Here is a 25,362-nt window from a genome sequence, read left to right as displayed (position 1 = left end):
GGCCCTCATTCATATCAATGGGAGTAGGAAAGTGGGAGCTAAAGGCCGACTCAACAAACAAACACGGCAGGTTGCGGCTCTGCAAACATGGGCACTTACCATGGAAATGACCTAAAAGGGCCGATGTCCATGACAATGGGCAGGTGGGGAGGAGATGGCGATGAATGCGCCATGCACTGATTGGTTTTATTCAGGAAATGAGCAGCTTGTTGGGAACTGCAACTTTACATGTAAGCAGACACACTCAGAGCAATTAAAGGAAATTCTTTCATGTCCAACTGATGTCTTTTTTATTGAAGTATGCAGACTGAATGAGCAGGAAAGAAACATGTTGCTTTTGAGTTCACACCCAATTTATCTCAAAATCCTCAGAAGATGTATCTTTTAAATAGCTGCATAATGATCACATACTGTTTGTCGTGTATTTCTTACGCAGAAGGTTTTGTTCAGAGAGGTTTGTTGAAAAATCCTGCCTTTTTTTCTTGTCAAGTTCTCAGACGTAAAATACATATATAGGTTTGACAGTGTAGAGTATGGGTTACCTATAGTTCTACTTATAATCATAACTGATCAATAACTTTTTATACATTTAATCTTAGAATGTCTTCTAACAGATGTTAATCTGTCCAGAGGCAACAGGTGGGAAATAGCTTCTTGGCTCACTTTAGCGCATTTACAGCTATTTGATCAACGCGCCAAATAAACCAATGCATTAAACACATAGGTCAAAACCCTATAGAATGATTACTATAGCTATGTTTAAGTGGATGCGATGGGATGCATGTGGGAGTGTCAGTGCGAGCTCACGTCCTCAAATTAAGCTACAGCGGACAGTTGGATTCAACACTGTGTGTTGGTATTGTTGATAAGGCTTCAATGTGGTGTGTATGGGGACATATGGAGAAGCTTCTGGACAATGGAGCTCTTGTCCTGCTGGCCTCAACAAAGAGGCCAAGACAGGCTCAGACAGGGGGCCAACAACCACGCTGGGGTGTGTGTGTGAGAAAGAGAGAGAGAGTCATTATGGGAGTCTTTTTGAGATTCTGTGTGCGTGCATGTAACAGAGTTGAGAGAAGTCTCTAGTCATTTGATTTTCATAATTACTTTGTTATTGCATTTACAATTTTTGTCCTAGCTTTAATTTGTTTTCCCTTCCTTCTCTTTTCTAGAGAATTTGGGGAACTTTGAACAAAAAATTAACTTCATTCTCTACTCAGTCATGATGGTGCAATGTGGATAATCCGGCCAGAGCCTTAGTTTAAAACATTCAAACATTGACAACAGGTCACAGTGTTTTGTCAATAATACCTCAATGTGTTGTGCTGCAGGGATATCGATAAGGAGCGTGCTAACTAACTATAACTGCAGCCGGTGCTGTTGCGAACGCTAGTGTCCGGTCTGTCCTCGTCAGGCATGAGAGGACGAAGGAGTGACACGGTTCGGTTTGCAGGTGTAGTTTATTTAATGGGATTCATAACCCTTTGTCATGTGGTTCAAGGGTTTTAAGTTTAATGTTTGAGTTATTATTAAATGTTGGGAGATGGTATAAATCAGCTCTTTTTTACACTTTTTGCTGAAAAAGCCAGAAAAGGTGCCTCTAAGAATCATTTGGCTTTGGCATTTGGCATGGCTTTTTTATTTTACGGACTTGTACGGTTTTGAAGATATGGCAGAAAAACACAACAAAATAACTGTCCGACGGGGGGAGGGGCGAAAGCCCATAAATAAAAATAATAAATTCAAAGCATTGAGCAGTGGTGGTGGAGGATGTATTTCTATGTAAATCCTTTTAAACTAAACCAGGTGTATTGCCTTCTTTATATTCGTCCCATCCGAAGAGTGAAGAGTAATTTGGTTGTTTGTCTGAATCAGGGAAAACTTTTTTTACCATTTTACACGTTTGACACGTAACACGTTACACGTAAGAGCAGCTATTCGTTTCAAAGAGATAATACTGGTTCTTTGTCTTTTGCATTGAGTCTCTGTCTGGACACTGCAGGGACATTTCAGATGTTGTCATGGCTGTGGTTTTTGTATTGAGCCTACCAAAGCACAGTTGGAAACAATGAAAAGATAGAATGAAGTGATATGTACGCCAGTTTCATACTGCACAGAAACTCCCCTAACAAAGCCTCTAACGTCTGGCTTTTGTCTTCATTGCGAAAGGTTCCAATCAACATTCATTCCCCTGGACAAATCACTTTGCATTTATTAGCGCCAGCTCCAGCCAGCAATGATGGAAACCTGACCAAATCAACAGGGATTTGGATAATAATTATAATCCATCAATCTACAAAACATGCATGTAGTACACTCTCTTCAAAGCACAAGACTCCAGACAACAAAGTCACTTTATCTCGCTGATCGACAAATCCACCCTCATTCAAATTCGATAAAAACTGAATAGAATTAGGTAATCAGTCTGTCAGTCGTCCCGATGATCCACGACTGGGGTTTTGTGAGAACAGAAATCGAATACACTGAGATGTGACAAGAAACAGCTGTTTATATGCGCTCCTCGGTGCAGCAAGAGTTCGTTGACAGAAACAGTAAATGTACCTCTTCAAGAAATAAATAATACGTAACCGCTGCACAGTTTACGCAGCAAGGCATACACGTATACCTGCAAAGGGAGAGGAGACTATCGCCTGTTTTCTATTAGTTTCAAAACCTGGGGAAAGGTTCCGGTTTGCGCTTATTTTATAGAAGAAAATAAGGGTTTAAAAAAGTACAAACAATTGCCTCTCCTTTTAGTTCTGAAACCAGCCAGTCGCACAGGTCACCCTTGACCTTGGTGACAAGTGTTGACAAGATGCGATCAAATCCCCATTGTGTGGGCACGTTTGCAGAGGGAAAAAGAAGAATCTGTTCTTAATTTCAACTCAAATAGAATTTGTCAAGTAAGCCGCCATCGGTGTGATTGAACAGGTAACGCAGCTGAGAAAATATTTATCCAAACTCCACAAATGAAGAAGTAGATCAACAGTATACAGCGGTGTCTGGAATGACTGATGGATAATTTTTGCAGAGACAAACTGTAAAACATGCAACAGACATTTCTTATCACAACGCCTCACTGATACGTTACTGCGGTATATGTATATGTGTGTGTGTGTGTGTGTGTGTGTGTGTGTGTGTGTGTGTGTGTGTGTGTGTGTGTGTGTGTGTGTGTGTGTGTGTGTGTGTGTGTGTGTGTTTGGGGTTAAATAACTGTAATCCCGTGTGGTTTCCTCCCTGTGGGCAGTCGGTTTGGTAACAGGCGGACTGTCGTTATGTCTTTCTATTTGGTTTTTTTATTTCCACCATGCCCTTTTTTTTACAGTTTGCTTCCTCAACAAATTTCTATCTGTCCACACTATTATTTGAGTAATTTAAAACTGTTAAAGTACACAAATTTCAAATCACACTCCCCCCATCCCCTCTTTTCCCTCTCCTATTTTATCTAATCGATCATACACATTTATCTGTTACCCCTCTCTCTCTCTCTCTCTCTCTCTCTCTCTCTCTCTCTCTCTCTCTCTCTCTCTCTCTCTCGGTTTCTCTGTTGTTGTGGTCAGGTCTAGTGACACAGCAACTGCTCTTACACAACCAACATAACTGTCTGTAGCTTTGCGATGTGTGTGTGCGTGTGAGTTGGTAGGTGGCAGAGTACAAGTGTTTAGATACAAACAGCATCTGTATTTCACATAAGCGACATAATAAATTAACCTCTGATAATATTCACATTTACATGCAAACGTGCATTCTCTGCACTCATGGTGCCCCCGTAGTGTGAATGTTAGTGTGTAAGTAAACATCAACGTCAATGCACTTCAGAAGTAGGCAGAATTGTGCATTTTTAAATAATTGTGGTTCATTGAAAACTTTTTCAAAACCTTTAATTTTAAAAAAAAGTGTTAACTAAACTGTTGTTTAGAATTAACCGACTAAAAAGTATTTAATTAATACCTTAGCAGTGAAACAGAGTAAACAGGAAACAGGATGGAGAATATGAACAAGAAAGACTTTTGCCTTTAATGGTTGCAGACATGGTCATAAATTGGGTCAGCTGTCAAACATTACATTTTGATACACAGCCCTCTACAACACACAGGAATTATTTTTCATTTTAATGTTCTGTGAACAGGTTCCACGCAATGAAATCACGAGCCAGCCATTTTTTTGTTGGTAAATCAATTTTAATTCCTTCTGCATCAGTATGTAGATTATGAAAGGAAGGCATTTTTTATAAAGCTCCGATCAGGTTTAGGGAAAGAAAGAAATATTTCTTATAGCTACATTGTCCCATCATTGTATTTGAACTTGAAATGTCACGTGGCATTTCAGTTAGCAGTGGTTTGGGTGGAGACGAGGGTGGAGCTTGGATCTCAGGCTGGTACGACACAGTAACACGGTTTTAGGTAATAAAAGTCTTATTGTGGTTTGCATACAAATATGACACTTGACATTACAGTTCAACCTTTTTGGCCTGATCATCACCGTTTTTTGTTCGAAACTGAGACTAGACCAAAGTATTCTATACTCAAACAAATATAATAATGCTTCACATTGTTCGAAACATTAGAGTCTAAGCAACAATGACCAGTTACCCGTTTATATATTAACGCAGATTTTGTACACACACTCTTTTTGTAAAAGAACAATCCATCTAAGCTAAAAGCGCCCCTCCTTGAGCACAAAGAAAAGATGTAAATATTTGTTTTTTTGAAATATGGAATGTACTCTGCACGTCCTGTCTTCATGCGTCTTAAGATTGCCCACAGAAGGCAGATCTAAGAAGCACTTTAGCCAATTGCTGTTTAGAAAAATGTGTGACGTACAATTTCGCCAATCAGCATCATTAAATAGACTCACCTTGGGGCAACATTGGTTTTGCCTTAGGCTCGCATATTCTAGTCAAGGGTATTGGCAGGCGTGGAGAATTCTGGAGATGGTGACGAGCACGGATTTTAACGCAGTTAAATATTTTCTAAAATTGATTTGATTGTCCCATCTAGAACATTTTCCACCAGCCGCCACTGCTATCGCTTAATAGTGGTTATGCATTTCAACATCATTAAGGGCTGGTTTGACAGTGGATATTCAACATGGTAGATAGTGAGACGGTTTACATAAGAAATCCCAGGCTGTAGCGTTTCTTCTCTTGACTTTTGCTTCATGCATCCAGTATACATTCTTTAATTGTGTTCACTCATACCTTTGATCCAAAATGGTGGAACTGAATTAATGAAATACCTATAAGTCTCCAAAAGGCGATACCTTTAAGTTGTTGTGGCTGACTTTTGTTGCTGAGAGCCGGTTTGGTCTCGCAACTAGCTTTGAACCGTGCTTACTGACCTCGATTTGCATTTGAACACAACAACCGGCTTTGAAATGGCAAACCGTGAGGATGAAGACGCTACCCCTGTGGGAGTGGGTGAAATGCCACTGAGCGAAATGTCAGAACTTGTTCTTATCCCACATACATGGGAGGCCGTGACCGTTAAAGATGAAGCGGTGAAGTTTTAAATAATTCAATCTCAAAAGATATGCTTAATATTTTCTATATTCTATATATTCATATTTCCTTGATTTTTTTTCTACTTCATTATCATTTACTTTTCCACTGTAAAATGTATAAATATTGTAATTATGACAGAAGTATGGACATCGTTATAGAGTAAGTGGAGTTGTGTTTGCAAGAAACAAAGGTAAATAGTGCAGTTTAATAGACAGCAACAACAACTTGTGTCCCATTACAATGTATTGTACATATTCATCCTTGTATGCGTTGTACCTTGAAGGCATCTCTGAAAATGAAAAATGTTGAAGAACTAAAGCTCACCTCACAAAGCTGGGAGGGGTACCTTCAACAGTCCATCAGTCTAACACATTCACACTCCTTTTACACCTTTGGGCATTTTGGAGTTTCCAATTGCCATGAGTGAGTGAGGGAACCATTGCACGGAATGAATGTGATACGGAAGAAAAGAGACACACAAAAAGGATTCCAAGTTGGAACCAAATGGTTTGCGTCTGTGTCACATCTGAGAAAACAGTAACTCTTGTTCCAGATTTTGTGCTGTTACTGGACACAATTTAACTTTTCTATTGAGTAGAGACTCAATGAAGTGTGAAAAAACAATGCTTGAACAGAATAGTAAAACTGGTGTTTGTACAGAGACCTTATTGCATCCAGTTGGACTACCTTTTGTTTAATTCTTTAAATGGGATGTCTTAGAGTGAAGACACCAAAGGGAGATAAGGTAAACCTTTTAACTAATAGATACCACCATCAAACCTCCTTTGGATAACTTCTTGTTTCCTTTTGTTGACATCGCAGTCAAAACTTTTTTCCAGAGAGATTTTCAGATATCTCTTTTATCCTTCCATCAGTCTGGAATAGCTTTTTTAAAATACGTTGTTGCCATGTTTTCGGGAATAGAATATGGACACGCTATGATGAACAAACCTCTCATTGAAATACCTTCATTATGAATAGATAGGAATGAGACTGTTACATTTAGTGTATGTATGTGATACTTAAGTGTAGATTTGTTCTGGCCAACAGTCTGAGAAAAGCTCACTCAGATAAAACATTAAAGATATGTATCGTAAAACTGAAATCTAAATCCGAAATTTTAGTGATAAATAATAAGCATATGAAGCGTTATCTTATCCTAACGTTTTGTGAATTTAAGAGAAATCTACAAGAAACGCAAGTAGACACAGTGGAGGCATAAAGACTGTAATGAGTATTTAGGCTGTTTTCTTTCCAATAGTCTAAAAGGAGACAAGATATGGACGCCAAACGGAACCAAATCCCACAGTGCATAAAACACAAGGTCTTGCTTGTAGGGTCTTGCCTTAAAGTGATGACACAAATCCATATGACGAAAAGTCATTATGTTTTGATCAGGTTGCACATTTCTTCCTCTGTAGAGCATGTTATTCACTCACTTTATCAGGGTTGAACGCAGTGCAGATGAAAACATCTGGAGGAATAAACATACATGTAAAGAAGAGTCGCTTTTGATGTCAAATACACGTTTAACCAATTTGCTGTTTTTTATGTATGATTTTAACTCCACCAATGGCGATGATTGTTTTTTGGTATGTGGAATCCTGGTCATCATCTCCTTTGCTGTATCGATCTTAAACAAAGTGGGGGGACGACGGGTAAAAAATAAAGTAAAAAGAATGCATCTTTAAGGATTTGGTAATGAATGGGTAGAAAAGTGGCTTCATTCAACTCCCTCCTCTTCTTTCTGTGTCCACCCTGCCCCCCAGCACACTATTACAATGGAGTGTCCCCCACCCCACCCCCCCCAACACAAACACACATTAACACACACTCCCTGCCCTGCCCCCTGAGCAACACAGGCAGGGGGTGGGTGTATACGGTTGGGTTTCCCCAACTATTTAAGCGGATGCCAACAGATGGCCGAGGAACTTTCCTCCAAGGGGGTCACGTTGCTCTCTCTCTCTCCCACGTTCTTGTCTCCTTTTCAACGGATCTGACTTCTCCTTCATTTCTATCCCCTTTTACAAAAAACACTTGGGACCAGCAGCTTCTCAACCGTAGGAGAGCCAAGACGAGAGAACTTTTCATCCTCCCCAGCCTCTCCAGTCACCGGCTCCTTCATCCGGCTAGGACGGCGGAGTAAACCATGCCCTCCGACTTTCTAACGCCTTTCTTGGAACTGGATGAGGAATTCTTTAAGGTGAGTGCAACCAAAGACCATTTCAACATTTTGTGCACAAATAGGTAGATCCGATGGCTCTCAATTTAAAAAGTATACATTTAGTGAATTGACTATGAGCTAATTAAGTGGACAGGTTTTATTCAACCTGTGGCCTCATTAATCATGCAATAAATGATTTAATTGTTTTAACAATAAACATTTTTAAATCATTCATTTAATTTTTTATTTTTTTGTAGGATTTGTCAACACCAAGTTTGAGACGTCAGAGAAAAGTTTAGAACATTTATATTTTGGTTAAAAAAATAAGTTGTTTTCTTTCCTTATCTGTGAAGAACAAACTGAAACATAATAGCTGAAACTATAACACAATAAAATACTTCATAGATATCGATGGAGTTTTGTTTTTGTGCATACAGTTGCACACCATTTCAACAAAATCTAAAACTTTTCATTTTATTATTACATGGAACTGGAAAGAAACCTTCTTTGAGGCCTCATTTTTTGCATTCTCAACATTAAAACACAGTGTAGTTGCTTCAGTTGGAGCTTTAAAATCTCCTTTCAGCTCAACTTGGCCCTGCCAGTCTCGCTCCAGCGCTCCAGGAATGCAGAAAGCTCACATCTATTCTTCTCCTCTCTCCTTTTGTGTGACAGAATTTCCGTGGCCTGGAGGCAACAGATGGCTCGTCAATCGGCTCACAGCCGCAACGGACGCAGCACAGTCAGAGAGTCCTGGGCTTCCAGCGTCGCCATTCTCTGTGCCCCGTGACCCTCCCTAACTCCAAGTTTAACAACAGCAGCAGCAGCAGCAGCAGCAACTCTGAGGTGACTGACGCGGCAGCCGGCTGGGGCCTCAACGTGGCCCCCAGCCAGGGGTGGAGCGGAGAAAGTCAGCTTCCTCGCTCCACACTCAGCCACATTCCCTTCAGGGTCGACCGCTCGGTCAGCATGATCGAGGGCAACGTCAGCGGCTCAGTAGGCAGAGACGACCAGATGGCTAACGTGTCCCCGAAAGTGCTGCTCCCGCCGCCAGGCTTCTCCCTCAGCAACGCCTCCTTCTCCTCCCTCGTGTCCCCCTCGACCTCCAGGCCCCTTGCCCCCTCGCCTCACATCTCTACCCGGTACAAGACCGAGCTCTGCCGCACCTTCGAAGAGAGCGGGACCTGCAAGTACGGCGCCAAGTGCCAGTTCGCCCACGGCATGGATGAGATGAGGGGGCTCAGCAGGCACCCCAAGTACAAGACGGAGCCGTGCCGCACATTCCACACGATAGGCTTCTGCCCGTACGGGGCCCGCTGCCACTTCATCCACAACGCCGACGAGGTCCTCGGCAACAGCATTGCTGGCGCGCCTCCGCAGAAGATGAGGCCTCCTCTCCTGCGGCACAGCCTCAGCTTTGCAGGCTTCTCCTCCTCTATGCAGACTTTCCAACCAGTTGAGGAGTTGCAGCCTTCCTCGTTCCTCTTCACCCGGGCCTCTTCCGTCTCCCCTCCTCCGTCCTCCACGGGGAGCCCGGAGCTCCTTTCCCCTCTCTTCCCCGAGCCGGGGGCCCTAAAGCATTGTCCCTACCCTTTCTCCGGAATCCCCGCCTTGACCGACGACGGCGGCGATTCGGCTCTGCGGTTCTACGCCATTAAGGATTCTGTCGGCACCAGGTGTTCGTCCGCTTTCCCATCCAAAAACCCGAACCTGGCGTACCACCTCCCCCAGCAACTGCCGGTCTCCCTGAGCGGCCTGGCCGGCCTCCAACGCTGCTCGTCGGCAGACTCCCTCTCTGAGGAAGGCTACACCTCCTCCTGCTCGCTCAGCTCTTCCTCCAGCGGCACAGAGTCGCCGAGCTTCGAGGGCCGTCGCCTGCCCATCTTCAGCCGGCTGTCTGTCACAGACGAGTAGGGAAGAGTTTTGCTGTAGGGCTGGATTTCCCCAGGGCGTAAGCGGTCTAGTTGTTAAGTTGATGTGACGAGGTACTGGTGTCGGCTCTTCTTTCCGGTCCACAAACAATTTAAGATACCTGTCACAAAGGATTAAAGCATTAGTTATTCAGCTCCTCCCTAAATCCAGCCAGGTAAACATACCCAACTTTGTGCATATTGCATTCCTCATCCAAGCAGTTGTAGCGCTGCTCAGTGTTTGTCCACTTTTAGCTGACTGGTTTTTTGTTTTTTTATTTTTTGAATTGTTGTTTTTATGAAATTGTTTGCCATTGTTACTGCTGTATACTGTTGTATACCCATTTTAGAGAGTATTTTGAGTGTACTTTGTGGAGCTTGGCATTGACGCCCATATGTTATTCCTACTGGGTGGGTCAGTTCCATGTGAGAGTTTTCCTTTGCCCTGAATTGACAAGGATTATGAGATGAATGCTGTTTGCCGTATGTATGACTGGTATGCGCTATCCACATTGTATTTTTAATATAGCCATGTTGTTTTTTAACAGATCTTATTTGTACTCCTTACAGTTTATAGTGACGCTAGCAGCTCTTCTCCAGTTGTATTGAGGCTTTCCAAATGTGTCAAACCAGCCTCTTTTAACTGTATGCTGTCACTGATTGAGTTATCAATTGGTTGAATGGTTGTAGCCACGTGATTGTATTTGTCAGCCATTTTTACTGCTTGTCAAGGATTCAGCTGAACCTCATTTCAGCAAAAAGAAGTGTAAGCGACCCACTGACTCTCTCTAGTTACCAAAGTTGATGTTAGAGTTCCCCCTAACCCACTAGAACTGTTAACTGTTAGTCTTTAACCACAGGGTTATGATGACTGTTGTTAAACCTTCACACTTTCGAAGACTTATTTATTGCTTTTTTGTTGAGTTTGTGGTTATTTGTATGCATTGTTTCATATACCCGAGAAATTATGCTTTACTTATGCATTCATGATGTCTGATATCTGCTTGTTTTTGACGCTATCTAGCAGCTTTAAGAAGGCTCGCGGACAGGAGAGGGAAAAGGAGAAAGAGAAACATTTTTGGCATTCTATATGTACTTATGTTGCCTTATTGGCTATCAGGCCTGGCAGAAATCAGGACTTGCTGAGTTCTCACACAGACAGCAGCTCCACGAGTTGGTCCCCTGCAGAGCCACCGGCCTGCCTGCTGTCATTGTGAGCATCCGGCGAGTCTCCTCTCCTCTCCATGAAGCCTCCAATCTCTGACTGTAATAACCTTTTTGTTAAGTGCTGTTATCTAAATGTAAAGCAAAATGCTGGGGATACGGGGGTGTTTTACGCAGCTATCAAAAGAAATGTGTATGTTGGAGAATTCCATATTCCATTGCACACGTTCCTTTCATTGGGACTGCTGAACTACAGCCTTGTGGTCCTGGTGTGTGGAGATCCCTGGGCGCCATCTACTTGTTGACAGGTGACCTTTGTTTATTGTTGACTTTTATGATTCTGAGTTGCCTCGATGAAAATGTGTTTATTGGCTGACTACTGTTGCACGCCAGCCAGCTGGTTAGCTCGCTAACTCTCCGAATGAAATCAAGCGAGTTTGAATGAAACAGGCAATGTCGGCATTGCTTGTTTTGTGTCGTGAAGTCAACTCAACCTGCTCCAAGGAGTCCGGAGATGCTTCTTGTAGTTTATTGTTCGCTTGAACCGGCAGCAAGCCGTTTTTTTTTGTAACTTTTGTTAACTTAAAGCCTTATTTATTTTTTTGTTTTTCGAAGCGAAACCTTATTGTGGTGTTTGATATCTTATTTTCTTTTTTGTTTTCTTTTACATAATTTACAACAATAATTTATAGTGCATTTATTGTTTACATTCCACGAGTTATGTTGATATCCTAGCTCTTTATCTTAATATATTTGTCCCCTTTTATTTCAAAATAAAAGTCTTTGAAAAGTGAGTGCCTGGCTGTCTTGTTTCTCATTAAACCGTTGTCATTTTAGTTTTATAGTGCACAGAAAGAGTTGAGTTATTTGATTACTGTAAATCGTGGATGCTTTCAGACAGTTCTCTGAAGATTATAGTACATAATTATATTAGATCATTCTTGACTTGGGTTAAACAAAAACTTAACTTAATGAAAATAGCATGCAACATAGGTAGATAAAAGATTGTCCGAGAGCTCTAATGGTGATCCACATAAACCGCACTAATAAAGTTTGTCTTCAGTTGTATCATCACATCACCATAACATTAGTCCCCTTGCGCTAACTCTCATAAAAACATATTCCTTAGCTTAGATGATGAGCTGAGCTAAGCAGTCAGAGAAGGTGATGTTCTCTGACTAGTTTGGGCAAAATAGCTCTGTTTAAAAAGGATATGAGAGGATACAGCAACATCACAGGTGTGAGTCTCAGAATTAAATAATTCCTAGTAATATTACTGGTTTTGAATGAGAATATCTTTTGTATTTTGACCTGTCCTGACTGCAACAAACTACCGAAATCAACATTCTTTTTTCTGATTTCTGGTTTCTGGTTTCTGGTTTCTGGTTTCTGGTTTCTGGTTTCTGGTTTCGGATTCCTTGTAATGGCTTTAGACATCCAGACACCTTTGCAGTTAACATGATGGAGTGACACAAATGTGGCTTTTTGCGTTCCCACGAGCCTCATTCTAAACTGCTGCCACTGCTTCTCGGGCTTTTACGATCCTCTAGGTCTCAATGAAGTACAAAGGGGACAAAGATTAATTCTTTTTCTTACTTGCGTTCAGGGAATCACCCGGCCCTGCCCTCTGTGTGTGTGTGTGCGTGTGTGCGTGTGTGTGTGCGTGCGTGTGTGTGTGTAGGTGGGTTGGTCGGGAAGGAGGAGTGAGTTTTGTTGCAACTCGTCTGAACAGACCAATTTAGAGTGAGTGACACTGAGGAGAATGTTTGGGCAACAGATGCTCGAACAAAGACTTCCCAGCACACAATGGGGCACAGAGATACTTGTGACTGATTTCCATCTATTCACACAAAGTGGAGCAGAAGTTGACGTCGTCCCCAGTGCTCTAGTGTGTGTGTGTGTGTGTGTGTGTGTGTGTGTGTGTGTGTGTGTGTGTGTGTGTGGTGTGTGTGTGTGTGTGTGTGTGTGTAAACCGCAAGTTTAATGGTGCTGTTGGGGGTGGAGCACATTTTATCTGCTGTTGCAAGGTATTCTCATACAACGGTTCATATGAGATCTTACAGAAAGTCCAGCAACACGAGGAAGCACCAAGCAATTGCGGTTTATACAGTTTATACAGTACTTTGTCAGGTTTAGGAAAGGATCTTGCTTTGAAATAATTAGGGGAGTTACGGGACGGATAAATCAACACTGACTTTTGATCCTCATCTCATATTTATACAGTTTTTGTGGTTTCATTAAGTGTGATTCAATAAAAAAAAGTGTATTTTAATGTATGTGTGTGTGCATCATGCCTTAGTGCACAAGCAAAGTAGGCAGTTGGGGCTCTGTGCGTGTGTGTGTGTGTGTGTGTGTGTGTGTGTGTGTGTGTGTGTGTGTGTGTGTGTGTGTGTGTGTGTGTTGGCATTCAGCTTTGGGCAGGCTAAGGATTTCCCTCTAGTAAATGAATAACAGTAAAGTGAAGCAGGCGTAGACTCCCACAACCCCCATGGCTACTTACCATTCAATACCCGTGTTTGTATGTATATGTGTGTGTGTGTGTGTTGTGTGTGTGTGTGTGTGTGTCTGTGGTTGTGCATGAATGTGTGTGTGTGTGTGTGTGTGTGTGTGTGTGTGTGGTTGTGCATGAATGTGTGTGTGTGTGTGTCTGTGGTTGTGCATGAATGTGTGTGTGTGTGTGTGTGTGTGTGTGTGTGTGTGTGTGTGTGTGTGTGTGTGTGTGTGTGTGTGTCTGTAAAACCTTAAAAAGGCCAAGGGCCATCACTGTGCAGCCCCTCGACCCCTCCCTCCCCTCCTGGTCATGCGGGCCTCTTTGTGTCTCCCTGTTTTCCCTTTTCAGTCGAACATCTGTATGCTAATGCAGCTCAATGGGAATGGCCTGGAATCATCCTGGGAGAGAGGGTGGGGGGAAGTTTCCCTGTGTGTGTGTGTGTGTGTGTGTGTGTGTGTGTGTGTGAGACATTATTTGGAAGAGTTTGGCGGCAGTAAAGGATTTGTGTCAGGGCTTCCAGAGAAAGGGAAAAAATTACTGATTAACGCCTAGTTGAAGAGGGAACGGATGGGTTTGAGGAGAAGCCTAAAGAAGGCTGTGGGGGGGTGGGGGGGGGTATCTGAAATGAATTACAAATGTCCTCAAAAACCCCACATATCAAACAGCAGTGGTGCGTTGAGGTTAAATTGGATTAAAAATGTGACCGACCTCATGCTCAGGTTCAGCCATAATATTCAGTGCGCCCCAAAACATATAATATGGCTTCAGAAGATGCATTGGGTCTTTAGAGTTTGAGCCTTGAGGGAAAGTGAAGGGTTGGGAGAGTTTAAAAAACACTTTTACAACTCTCTATAATCTAGCCTGTGCAGAATAAGATACGCTTTGCTGCATTCATGTTAAGTTAGTAGATTGCTTCCGAAACTTTTTCTGTCTAACCTTGAAAAAATATATTTTGTTCTTATTTTGGGGATGCCTGTAACATAAGATGCCATGTTGATTGTGCATGATCATTTTAACCAGCTTCTGTTTAAACTCTGTAGACATTGCTGGGGTTTAAGACAAATACCACACCACCCACTGTTGTGTCAGATATTTAAATTTGGATATTAAGCTAATATTTGTTGTTCAGTGATTTTAGAGGTCATTTCTCCATACATAACACTATATTGAGTGGTTGTCATGTCTAACAAATTCCAAGTGTGTCTTGAGGATTCATCAATAAAGAAGTCCTTTAACACTTAAAAGACAGATGTTTGGAAAATGCCTGCTTGATTTGTCTAATAGAGACTGCTAAAGCCTCACGAGAGCTACAGATCCACTTTGTAACACAAACCTGGACGGGGGATCTCTTTAATTGGAAGCAAATTTATAAACTGTAATGTAAACTGTATTATAAGTGTCATGTGCTATAAACTCAACTCAGCCATCAGAAAAAACCAACACCCAGTACCATCAGCGCTCACTGCTACGCTAGACAGTGGGAGCAGGGAATTAAGTCATTTCAGCAAGCAGTCTACTGGCAGGTGGTAATGAGCTGTCCGAAAGGCTCCCTTGTTACCTGCTGGGATGAAAACAAAGACTTCGCCAGGAGTAGATGCAAACAAATCATTTTAGCCTGCTACCTTTTTCAACAATGTAAAAGTTACCTTTTCCTTCAAACACAAAGTTCTGCAAGTTACACAAAGTCTTACATTCCAATTTGACAATTAAAATAAATATTAAAGATGTTCACTTGAATGTTAGCCATACATCTGTTTTGTTCCTAATAAGTAATTGCCCAGTACATTCTGTACATCTGTTGAGCACTAATGAGAATTCGAGAAAGAGAGTAGAGACATGATGCCATCTAGTGGAAGCTTTAGTGACTACCACTCTGTGTGCGTGTGTGTGTGTGTGTGTGTGTGTGTGTGTGTGTGTGTGTGTGTGTGTGTGTGCGTGTGTGTGTGTGCGTGTGTGTTTGTGCGTGTGTGTGTGTGACTGCTGTGTGTGACCCAGCATTCGCAGGGGTGGGTCCTCCAGCAACATCGGTTAAGCAATGTACTTTCAGCTGGGAATAGTATTACAATCGTAAGTCATAGGAAATTAATTAATACAGTCAATAAAGCATGACGGAGTTATAACTAAGAGCATTTATTTTTCATGTCTTATGTGTATTTAAAAACCCAACATTGGTTACCAACGTCATGTCACTTAAGCGTCATTAGAAACTAAGATGTAATGTAATAACATTATTCCACTATCAGTGGATAAATTCCAGTGAATTCTATTACATAAGTTACATTTAATTCAATTCAATTCAATTAATTTTATTTTGTATAGCCCAAAATCGCAAATTACAAATTTGCCTCAGAGGGCTTTACAGTCTGTACACATACAACATCCTCTGTCCCGAAACCCACCATCGGCACAGGAAAAACTCCCCAAAAAATGAAAAAAGCCTTCCAAGAGGGAAAAAAAGGGAAGAATCCTTAGGGAGAACGTCAGAGGAGGGATCCCACTCCCGGGATGGACAGACTACAATGGATGCCATGTGTACAGAATGAACAATTTATAATACATGCAATTCCTATGACAGAAATGATTCAAATAATTGTGAGTAGTAAGCCAGGCGCACAGCAGGACCACTGCAGGGGCAATCACCATCAGATAGAACCACCATCTACAGAAGCCTGTGGGGAGGGAGAGCACAGAGACTTTAGGAGAGGGTAATGTTGGTTTACGAGTACAGTGATATGATTAATATCTAAAATAATAATGATGATGATGATGATGATGGCAGCAGCAGGCGTCAGCAGGGCCACGGTAGGTGTCAGGACCAGGGTCCCGAAGGAACTACGATCTACGGAGACCTGCTAGGGGAAAAAGCACAAAAAACTCCCGGAAAGAAGCTGAATTAGTCATGTGCATTAATAAAACGTGAATTATGGTAGAATGAGACCGTGAGAGAGGAGCTCGGTGTGTCCTAAGAAGTCCCCCGGCAGTCTAAGAATATAGCAGCTTAACTAAGGGCTGGTCCGGACTAACCTGAGCCAGCCCTAACTATAGGCAGAATCAAAGAGGAAAGTTTTAAGTTTTACTTTAAAAGAGCTGACCGAATCTGCCCCCGGGACTGAAAGTGGAACCTGGTTCTGGTTCTGGTTCTGATAACTGATAAATAACTGAAGGCTCTGGCCCCCAGCCTACTTTTTAAAACCATAGGAACAACAAGTAACCCAGCATCTATGGAGCGCAGCTGCCTTGTAGGGCAATAAGGTGTTACAAGCTCTTTAAGATACGACGGTGCCTCACCAGCAAGTGCCTTGTAGGTGAGGAGAAGTACCTTAAAATCTATTCTTGATTTAACAGGGAGACAGTGCAGAGAAGTTAATACAGGAGTGATATGATCCCTTTTCCTAGTTCTTGTTAATACACGTGCTGCAGCATTCAGAATCAACTGGAGAGGCTTAAGAGATTTTTAAGAGCAGCCTGATAACAAAGAATTACAGTAGTCCAGTCTGGAAGTGACAAACGCATGAACTAATTTTTCTGCATCAGTTTGAGACAGGAAGTTCCTGATTTTTGATATGTTACGTAGATGAAAATAGGCAGTCCTTGAAGTATTCTTTATATGCGAGTTGAAGGTCATATCCTGGTCGAAGAGAACTCCCAGATTCCTGACGGTGCTGCTGGGTACCAGAGCAATTCCATCCATAAAAACTGTAACACGTGACAGCTGGCTTCGAAGGCGCTTTGGCCCTACAGGATAACTTTTTCTGAGTTTAGCATCAGGAAGTTGCTGGTCATCCAAGTTTTGATGTCTCCAAGACATTCTTGAAGTCTAACTAGCTGGTCCGTCTCTTCTGGCTTGATCGACAGATATAGTTGAGTATCGTCTGCATAACAATGGAAGTTTATGCGGTGTTTCCTGATAAGATCGCCCAAAGGAAGCATATAGAGGTTAAATAAAATCGGTCCAAGTACAGAACCTTGTCGGACTCCGTGACCAACATTGGTGGTCTTTAAAAGTGAGCTCCCGCTTTCTCTGCGGTCGGCTCACCTGCCTCATCCTGAATAAATGAAACTGTCACCAGGGGGACATTGTGGTTTCTGTAAATTATTGGTTTGTTATATGGTTTGGTTTTGCATTTTAGCATGGCTTGTTTTTACATTTTAGCATGGTTTGTTTTGTTACATTTTTACGTATTAACCCACCTTTCAGTAAACTACATGCACCTGGAGGGACTAATCAATTACAGAGAGCCGTGGCCAACCGCATTACACAATGAAAGGACCTCCCCTTTCTAATTAACACAGCTGCTATAAAGGACACTAAGCACGGCATGAGAGGGGAAGAAGAAGCCACGGGGAGGAGAAGCCACAGTGAAATCAAGCGAGAGGGCGGCAAGACAGCGGACGAGCAGGCGGGGTGCAAACGAGGAGAGGAAGGAGACGGACTGGACACCTCACTCAGGAAAGGAACGAAAACGGAAACTAGAAGAAAGGGCAGGATGGATCAGCAGCAGTGGCTGGTCGAATTCTTAATCTTTTTTAGCACTTTGTTCCAGCTGGACTTTTAATACAATTGTAGTTATTTATGGGTTTTTAGTTAATAATCAGGCTCACAGGGCTGACAAAACCACCACTGTTTGATGGGATATGCTGGGCCGCATGGACAGATCAGATGTGTCCTCCGAATCGGCACTTGGATGGCTGCGTCCCTCGACCAGATTCCCTCCTTGAGGCCATAAGATATTAAATTATGAAAAAATCAATATTTGTGTTTTTCAAATGTGGAATGTTCCCAGTAATAGTTGTACAACATGATATCTACACAAAATGTATGCTTTTCCTGCACCTGCCTGCCTGTCATACGCACATGTTGTCGTTGGGGCAAGCTTAAGATTCTTAGAACTGGAGAAAGCGCGTCTAAGAAGCACTTTAGCCAATTACTCATTAAATTAAAAATGTATGACATTCAATTTAGCATCAGCGTCCTTAAATAGACTCCGAATGCTGCAACATTGGTTTACCCCAAGCTTGCACGTTCTTGTCAAGCCTCATATCGCCACTGGGATCCTCTCATCTGGACTTTGCTCTACAGCACTCCTTGTGGTAAGATGAACAAACAAGGCCTCTTTGATGCAATGCTTTCTAAACTAATGGGGACACATCACACAGGAAGGGCGCAGGGAAGACTGACACTGACTACATTCACATGCGCTCACATAATCCACAATTATGCAGAATATAAGAATATTCTGAATGTAATATGGCCAATGTAATCATCCTATTCAGTTTGGAGATTCAGAAGTAGGTCTTCTGAAGGAGGCACTTTCTAATAACATGCGTTTTGGATTTTAAAGTTGTGCTTAGTAAATAAGGGTCCCACTTTAAAATGATAAATTAATGGAGGCTGTTCAAGCTATCATCTGGTGCCTGTTTTTACTTCCTTCTGTTTTCACTGCTGGGATTTTTTTCCCAAAATATATTTTGGGGATTTTAAAAATTCCCCAGTTCCCCTTAAAGTCAGTCACGCCCTGACAAATCTGAAGTGCTAGAACAATTTTAGTGGCAGCCATAAATGTGTGTGTTTTGGGGACACGTTTCAGATTAAAGGGGACAATTGAGAAAAGATATTTCAACAATTTTGGAAAAAGATGATTTTTGGGGGGTAAGTGGGTATGAGAAAGTAGTGATTCTGTAAAAGGTTACACTCTAGGAATGCAATGTAATGTAAGGTAATCTCAGTACGTGTGTGTGTGTGTGTGTGTGTGTGTGCGTGTGTGTGACACTGTTTACATTTCATCATGCACTTTACCAGTAATTTCTTCTCTTCTTCAATTGGCCCATTAGGCTTCTTTGTGCACATTCACGGTCTCACTCCTCAGTTGCTCAACCACGCTTTACTCTATGACAACGTAATATGTAGTCATCAAGAGTAATAATTATTATGGCATTCTGTAAGACTTTAAAATTGCATTGATCAAAGTACAGTATATGCACTGCATATGAATGGCAATCTTTTACACGCCACTCTCCAGTTTGGTACATACAAACGTTTCAGGAAGGAAGGAGGACTTAAAAAAAAAAAAACTTAAAACTATTGGTTTTATTTTTCAATGTTATCACATGTATCACAGATCCCACTATATGATCAATGCTATTTCACATTGTCCCCCTTTTGGTATATTAATTTAATTTTACATGCAACACTTGGTTCCTATTATGTGCCTCCCTGATGCACAAGCAACTTCAATAGGTGTTCATGCAGATAGCCTTCTCATAACACTAATTAGCTTACTAACATGACTACCTCCAAAAGTTAATCTTACACGATGGAAAGTTCGTTTCTTTGACAGATACTCATCTCATCAATATGTATTTTCATTTGGCTCCAATGCTTCAGTTTGTTTGCTAATTTGCTAGTTAAAAGAATACATCCACAAATAACAACAGATTTCACCATTCCAGCTGCAATTATGAAGAAAGCAGAAACTCATGCACTCAACGCAGCAAAATCACTATAAATATATAAATAATATATTAAATACGAATGTAAAACTATTCAAAATGTGTTCAACTTTCTTAGACATACTGGCTAAATGAATCATTTCCCGCGGGTATCAAAGATAGAATCAATTTGCTTGCTTCGTATTTAGAACTACAAATCCCAGCGGCTTCTTGAACAGACCATCACCGGAAGTTCGTCATGTTTGTATAAAGCCATTTCCGTATCCGCTGGTGGTCCTTTCCTGTCTACGGCCTTTCGGAAGATGGCGGTGCAAATCTCGAAGAAGAGGAAGGTTAGCGCTAAATAATCTCCGTTTTACCCACACAGACAGAGGGTTTGTACATAAATGGGGTGACCTTGGCTAGGATATGAACGTTTAGTGTTCATCCCGGTGTCGGTCGAACTTGTGAGCCTCCGGTCCTGATAGGATTAATCCAGATTGTCCCCCGCGTCCTCATTGGGCGAGCTAGCATGGCTCCCTACCGCCTCGGCCGGCTGCGAGTTTCAAGCAGATACCCACCGAGTCGAGCCCCTTCCTCTGTTAAAACTCCGTCGGGTTGTGTTGAAAACATGTTTATTAGACCTCCAACCCCGCGAATATCTCCACGTCTCCTCTTAAGCGGAATGGGTTCATAATGTGGAGCAGGCAGCTAGTGAGAGAACGTTAGTTTCCGAGTCAATTTAAATCGGCCCTCTAGATTAAGCGCTATACAGTTTGGATGAAAATACGAAATACAGTTTGACGACACTAAATGCGGAGGGACATCTGACAGGACATCGTAAATGAGTTAACTTTGAATCCCTGTTAGCGACTGACGGCAGTTTTGTACGTGACCGTAACAAGACTTCTGAACATCCCTAAACATCTGATGTGGTTCTATTTAATGGAACTTGCATGTAGAAAACTGCTAATATTATCCGGTTACAGGGATGCTGTCGCAGATACTTAATGCGGTTATAATATTGATCGAATAGGTTTCTCATCCACAACACTGTAAAGAACTGACATTATTGTCTTGAACAGCTTCTGTATTCAAATAGTGAGAATACAACGATTTAGGTCACAAGCGTAACTCTTAAATTCCCTCCCTTCAGTGATGATACGATGACGAGACGGAATAAGGCTCCAGTTCTGTGGGTTACTGGTTCAGGTCCACGTCCTGTGGTTCGGCTCCAGTTCCTCAGACCAGGAAGTCTTCTTCTCATGAAGACACAGAGGCATTTGTCTGAGAAGGGTCGAACTAGAAACTGCGTATTGAGTTGCACCTCAAAACACCTCCTGTTCTAATAGTTCATAGTTCATAGTTTAATTCAATATATACATGTAGAATATAGTTAGGATATCAATGATATATTTATAGTAATTACTAATATTAAATTATCTGCTTTGAGTTATAAACTATAAACATGTCTGAGGTTGAGTCCTGTTTACATGTCTTTTGATTCCTCGTCTGGGGACACATTCTCTGCATTAAGTCCCGTGTTTCCCCTCCGTTGGACAGTAGGTGAGTTGACCCTGTCTTCTTCCCGTAGTTCGTCGCAGACGGTGTCTTTAAGGCAGAGCTGAACGAGTTCCTGACACGCGAGCTTGCTGAGGATGGCTACTCCGGTGTGGAGGTGCGTGTGACCCCGACCAGGACTGAGATCATCATCCTGGCTACAAGGTGAGTGCCTGGCCTTGAATGTTGATCATACATGAGTTTTAAAAATAATAAATAAGTGTGTCATCAACCATTGCAACATTTAATGCCACTAAGTATCTGGTATAGAGTTCACTGTACCAGCTTTCATCTGTTGTACGTAGCCGTGCGTTTGGCCATTGTCCCTTCAGTGATGATACGATGACGAGTCGGAACGGGGCTCAGACTGCTTCTGAGGGTTCTGGTCCAGATTCACGTTCTGTGGTTCCGCTCCAGTCCCTCAGAGCAGGGAGTCCCTTTTTGGTTGAAGACATTGAGGCATTTGTCTGAGAAGGGTTGAAGCAGCACAAACGCAATGTCCCCTGCTGAATGAAACGTGGTGGTAGACTTAATGAAGAGAACCTGCATTTTAAACTACAGATAACGCTCAAGTATGACCAACGTTCAAAATGTAACCTTTACTTGCACTCAGGGAATTTAGATTGCTTCATTGTCTGAATAATACACACCTAATATACTCCACCTTGACTATTAACCCATCTACTGTTCCCCCTTTTCACACAATAGGCACTGAAGCTCGACTTTGCTTTTAATATTCGCTCCAGTGCATGTTTTTTTTCGTCTGAATTTAATCTAATCCTTAAATTTCCTATTCTAAGGACCCAGAATGTTCTTGGTGAGAAGGGCCGCCGGATCAGAGAGCTGACCGCTGTGGTCCAGAAGAGGTTTGGCTTCCCCGAGGGCAGTGTTGAGGTAAGGAACATGCAACAAGTAAAGCACTGAAGTGTTTTCCCCATGATTTACAACCTTGCCAGCTAACATGTAGGACTAAAGGTTTTAACTATTCTGGATTTCTTGGTGTAATAGTTTTAATGTAATAAGATGTGTGCAGATTATTTGTAGAACACAGTGATGCATGTCCCAAGCATAAACCTCTTAATGGCCTTCCTTCAGTGATGATACAATGATTGGGGGAAAAACAGGAATCTAGTTCTGTGAGTTACCGGTTCAGGTCCACGTTCTCAATTTCCTCAGATCAGGAAGTCCTGTTCTCATGAAGACGGGCAATTGTCTGAGCGGTTGAAAGAGCTATTAACCTCTCCATAGTAGCAGTAATCTTATGTGCATGTTAAGTCTCAAGCATGTGGATGTTCAACATTCATGTCATCAAGAAAGAAAACACTGGTACTCACCAATGGCCCTTTTTAAGCTCACCTGCAATGCTGCGTTTTCAGGATGTTTAACGTTCTGACCCTTTTCCCCTCTTGTTAGCTGTATGCTGAGAAGGTTGCCACCCGTGGGCTGTGTGCCATTGCTCAGGCAGAGTCTCTCCGCTACAAGCTGCTGGGAGGCCTGGCTGTGCGTAGGTAAGAAGCGTTGCATAATACCTGTAACTTTGTGTTTACCCTACCGTTGTATCAGGAGGACGCAGTTCTGTCCCAACACATGCGCTAATATGTCTGCCGCACACATGTGGCGCTTGAACCAGCCAACGGAGCACCACTGGACAGACTAGATTTGGTGGATCTGTTTATGTTGAAGGTGTATGTTAGGGCTGCAACGAAGGATTTTTGATAATGGATGACTGATGGAAAAAAAGCTTTAATGTCCAACCCTTTATTCTAAAAGAGAACTGCAAATTCACATTGCAAACGTACTTCAGGACGTCCACAAACGGGTTGCCCCTTGAACATAATTTGTAAAAAATAAACTACAAATCAGAAAATTTAACAGGATTTATTTTAACCTCAGGACTTCTCTACACTGAACTCAAAATGCACCCCCATGTTCACGTGACGCTTATTCATTAAATGATTACCATCATTGTAGTGAGAGTTAAGTAAATGTATACACATCTAAATACAGCTAAAAAATAACAAAGTGCTATGAGGTTACTTTAAAATGGCATCAAGTACAACACACACAAATATCACACTTCTGCCTGAGTCATGTGACTCACCATAGCGCTCTTTCCCGAGTCAGCTTGGCTTTTTGCACCACACATCTCTGCAACTCATTGAGTGACGTAATAATCACACAATACAACGAACCAATGAAATTTGTTGCCAACACTTTTAATAATCTATTTCATCATTTGTGGTTTCAGCCGTAGTAACCTTTAGAAAGATTTACAATATTTCTTATTGCTGCATCAGGTCTCTTTAACATATCAAATGTTACTAGTCAGTGACTATAATCGGTTGCTTTGGCTTTTCTCGAAAGTTAATGAAGGTTTTTTTTTTATATATATATATATATATAAAAAGCGCAATGATGCAACTTATGTATAACATTGTTTTTTCTTGTACCAATATGTACCCATAAAATAGGGCTCACGTTTACAACTTAGTAAAGAATTGTAATGTCAGAAAGCAAAAAACTAAACTTTAGTCAAAGTTAAATCCATTTGAGCAACAAATGATTAAATAAAACTGGCTCAACATGGAAAAGGTGTGACTTGTGAATTACACCTCCGCCGCCCAAATAATGGTATGAGAGCGGTCTTGACCTAGAAGCAGACATTTACTGAACCAAAGCAGCTTCATGTGGCCACATCGGAGTCTAGGCCTGTGGTTATTTAATTCTCTTCAAAGACCTTCCAGTGGGGCTGCTGTCGGGGGAAAGTCCATTTAGGTTCTCTGTCTTGGTCCCTTCAGTGATGATACGATGACGAGTCGGAACGGGGCTCAGACTGCTTCTGAGGGTTCTGGTCCAGATTCACGTTCTGTGGTTCTGCTCTAGTCCCTCAGAGCAGGGAGTCCCTTTTGATTGAAGACATTGAGGCATTTGTCTGAGAAGGGTTGAAGCAGCACAAACGCAATGTCCCCGCTGAATGAAACGTGGTGGTAAAGGGATTTGAGTATTGATGATGCGGAGTTGTACTCAGACTGGTGCTTCATGACCACCTGCTTTTACAGGATGAGCTTGAAAGAAGCAGTCTGTACATGCAGTGACATCACTGTTGACTCTTCTCAGGGCGTGCTATGGTGTTCTGAGGTTCATCATGGAGAGCGGCGCTAAGGGCTGCGAGGTCGTGGTGTCCGGCAAGCTGAGGGGTCAGAGGGCCAAGTCCATGAAGTTTGTGGACGGCCTGATGATCCACAGCGGAGACCCAGTCAACTACTACGTCGACACAGCCGTCCGCCACGTCCTGCTGAGACAAGGTGAGTACTGCTCCACCAGGGCCACAGGACACCCCCCCCCCCCCCCCCCCCCCCCCGCGACTTTGTTTGTTTGGTGCTTCTACGTTGGCTGTGTTTGTGCCCTAACATGTTTGTTCTGTGCTCCTACTTAGGTGTGCTCGGCATCAAGGTTAAAATCATGCTGCCATGGGACCCCAGCGGTAAGATTGGCCCCAAGAAGCCCCTGCCCGACCACGTCAGCATTGTGGAGCCCAAGGAGGAGCAGCTGCCCACCACCCCCACATCTGAGCAGAAGGGGGCCAAGCCAGAGGCTCCCCCCATGCCCCAAGGAACACCTGTACCCACTGCGTAAGGGTAAGAGATGATCCCGTAAGCAGCATGCTCTGCTCATGGTGCTATAAATCTCACTGAGCAGTGTTTTCATTGTTAGTAAATAAAATGTGAACCATCAGAACTATAATAAGAAAGACCTAGTCGTACCGAGCCATTACTGAGGTCTATCGGAACAACGCGCAACGCAACTTTAAGTCCCTTCAGTGATGAGACGATGACGAGTCGGAACGGGGCTCAGACTGGTTCTGAGGGTTCTGGTCCAGATTCACGTTCTGTGGTTCCGCTCCAGTCCCTCAGAGCAGGGAGTCCCTTTTGATTGAAGACATTGAGGCATTTGTCTGAGAAGGCTTGAAGCAGCGCAAATGTTGACTTTGGAGTGTCAAATATACTTTTGAATTCTGACTTTTTTTTGTCTTGCAGGTTTTAAAGTGTGCCACCAGATGGAAGCAAGACCCTCAGACATTTGTGTACAAAAACAATAAATTCTGGAAAATACACTTGCCATGTTGTGGTCTCTTTGTTACAGA

General features: G+C 42.4%; 2 protein-coding genes and 4 non-coding genes across 6 annotated transcripts; all 6 read left to right on the top strand.

The window, feature by feature from the left end:
• The first annotated feature begins 7,351 nt into the window (after window positions 1-7,351).
• Window positions 7,352-11,532, top strand: sb:cb81 (mRNA decay activator protein ZFP36L1). Its single transcript, XM_040187862.2, has 2 exons — window positions 7,352-7,703; window positions 8,340-11,532. The coding sequence occupies exons 1-2, from the start codon at window positions 7,650-7,652 to the stop codon at window positions 9,576-9,578; spliced, it is 1,293 nt and encodes a 430-aa protein (XP_040043796.2). The 5' UTR covers window positions 7,352-7,649; the 3' UTR covers window positions 9,579-11,532.
• An 8,341-nt stretch (window positions 11,533-19,873) lies between these two features.
• rps3 (ribosomal protein S3) lies at window positions 19,874-25,332 on the top strand. Its single transcript, XM_040184873.2, has 7 exons — window positions 19,874-20,011; window positions 21,253-21,383; window positions 22,019-22,112; window positions 22,632-22,726; window positions 24,336-24,523; window positions 24,655-24,856; window positions 25,256-25,332. Exons 1-6 carry the CDS (start codon window positions 19,982-19,984, stop codon window positions 24,852-24,854), a joined length of 738 nt encoding a protein of 245 aa, XP_040040807.1. The 5' UTR covers window positions 19,874-19,981; the 3' UTR covers window positions 24,855-24,856; window positions 25,256-25,332.
• On the top strand, window positions 20,809-20,954 carry LOC120830204 (small nucleolar RNA SNORD15). The gene has a single exon (XR_005713873.1). It is a non-coding gene; the product is annotated as a small nucleolar RNA SNORD15 (small nucleolar RNA).
• LOC120830199 (small nucleolar RNA SNORD15) lies at window positions 21,545-21,694 on the top strand. The gene has a single exon (XR_005713872.1). It is a non-coding gene; the product is annotated as a small nucleolar RNA SNORD15 (small nucleolar RNA).
• LOC120830181 (small nucleolar RNA SNORD15) lies at window positions 24,011-24,159 on the top strand. The gene has a single exon (XR_005713863.1). It is a non-coding gene; the product is annotated as a small nucleolar RNA SNORD15 (small nucleolar RNA).
• LOC120830189 (small nucleolar RNA SNORD15) lies at window positions 25,034-25,182 on the top strand. The gene has a single exon (XR_005713866.2). It is a non-coding gene; the product is annotated as a small nucleolar RNA SNORD15 (small nucleolar RNA).
• Window positions 25,333-25,362: the final 30 nt, after the last annotated feature.

Source organism: Gasterosteus aculeatus, chromosome 1 (assembly GCF_964276395.1).
Source record: "Gasterosteus aculeatus chromosome 1, fGasAcu3.hap1.1, whole genome shotgun sequence".
Classification (NCBI taxonomy): Eukaryota; Metazoa; Chordata; class Actinopteri; order Perciformes; family Gasterosteidae; genus Gasterosteus; species Gasterosteus aculeatus.
This window is presented reverse-complemented; position numbering and strand designations above follow the sequence as displayed.

Excerpts from the sequence above, each read along its gene's own strand:
- sb:cb81 (XM_040187862.2), top strand. The coding sequence starts at position 7,650 with ATGCCCTCCGACTTTCTAACGCCTTTCTTGGAACTGGATGAGGAATTC. Across the intron at positions 7,704-8,339 it reads TGGATGAGGAATTCTTTAAG|AATTTCCGTGGCCTGGAGGC; the intron begins GTGAGTGCAACC and ends TTTGTGTGACAG.
- rps3 (XM_040184873.2), top strand. The coding sequence starts at position 19,982 with ATGGCGGTGCAAATCTCGAAGAAGAGGAAG. Across the intron at positions 22,727-24,335 it reads GGAGGCCTGGCTGTGCGTAG|GGCGTGCTATGGTGTTCTGA; the intron begins GTAAGAAGCGTT and ends GACTCTTCTCAG. Across the intron at positions 24,524-24,654 it reads CCACGTCCTGCTGAGACAAG|GTGTGCTCGGCATCAAGGTT; the intron begins GTGAGTACTGCT and ends GCTCCTACTTAG.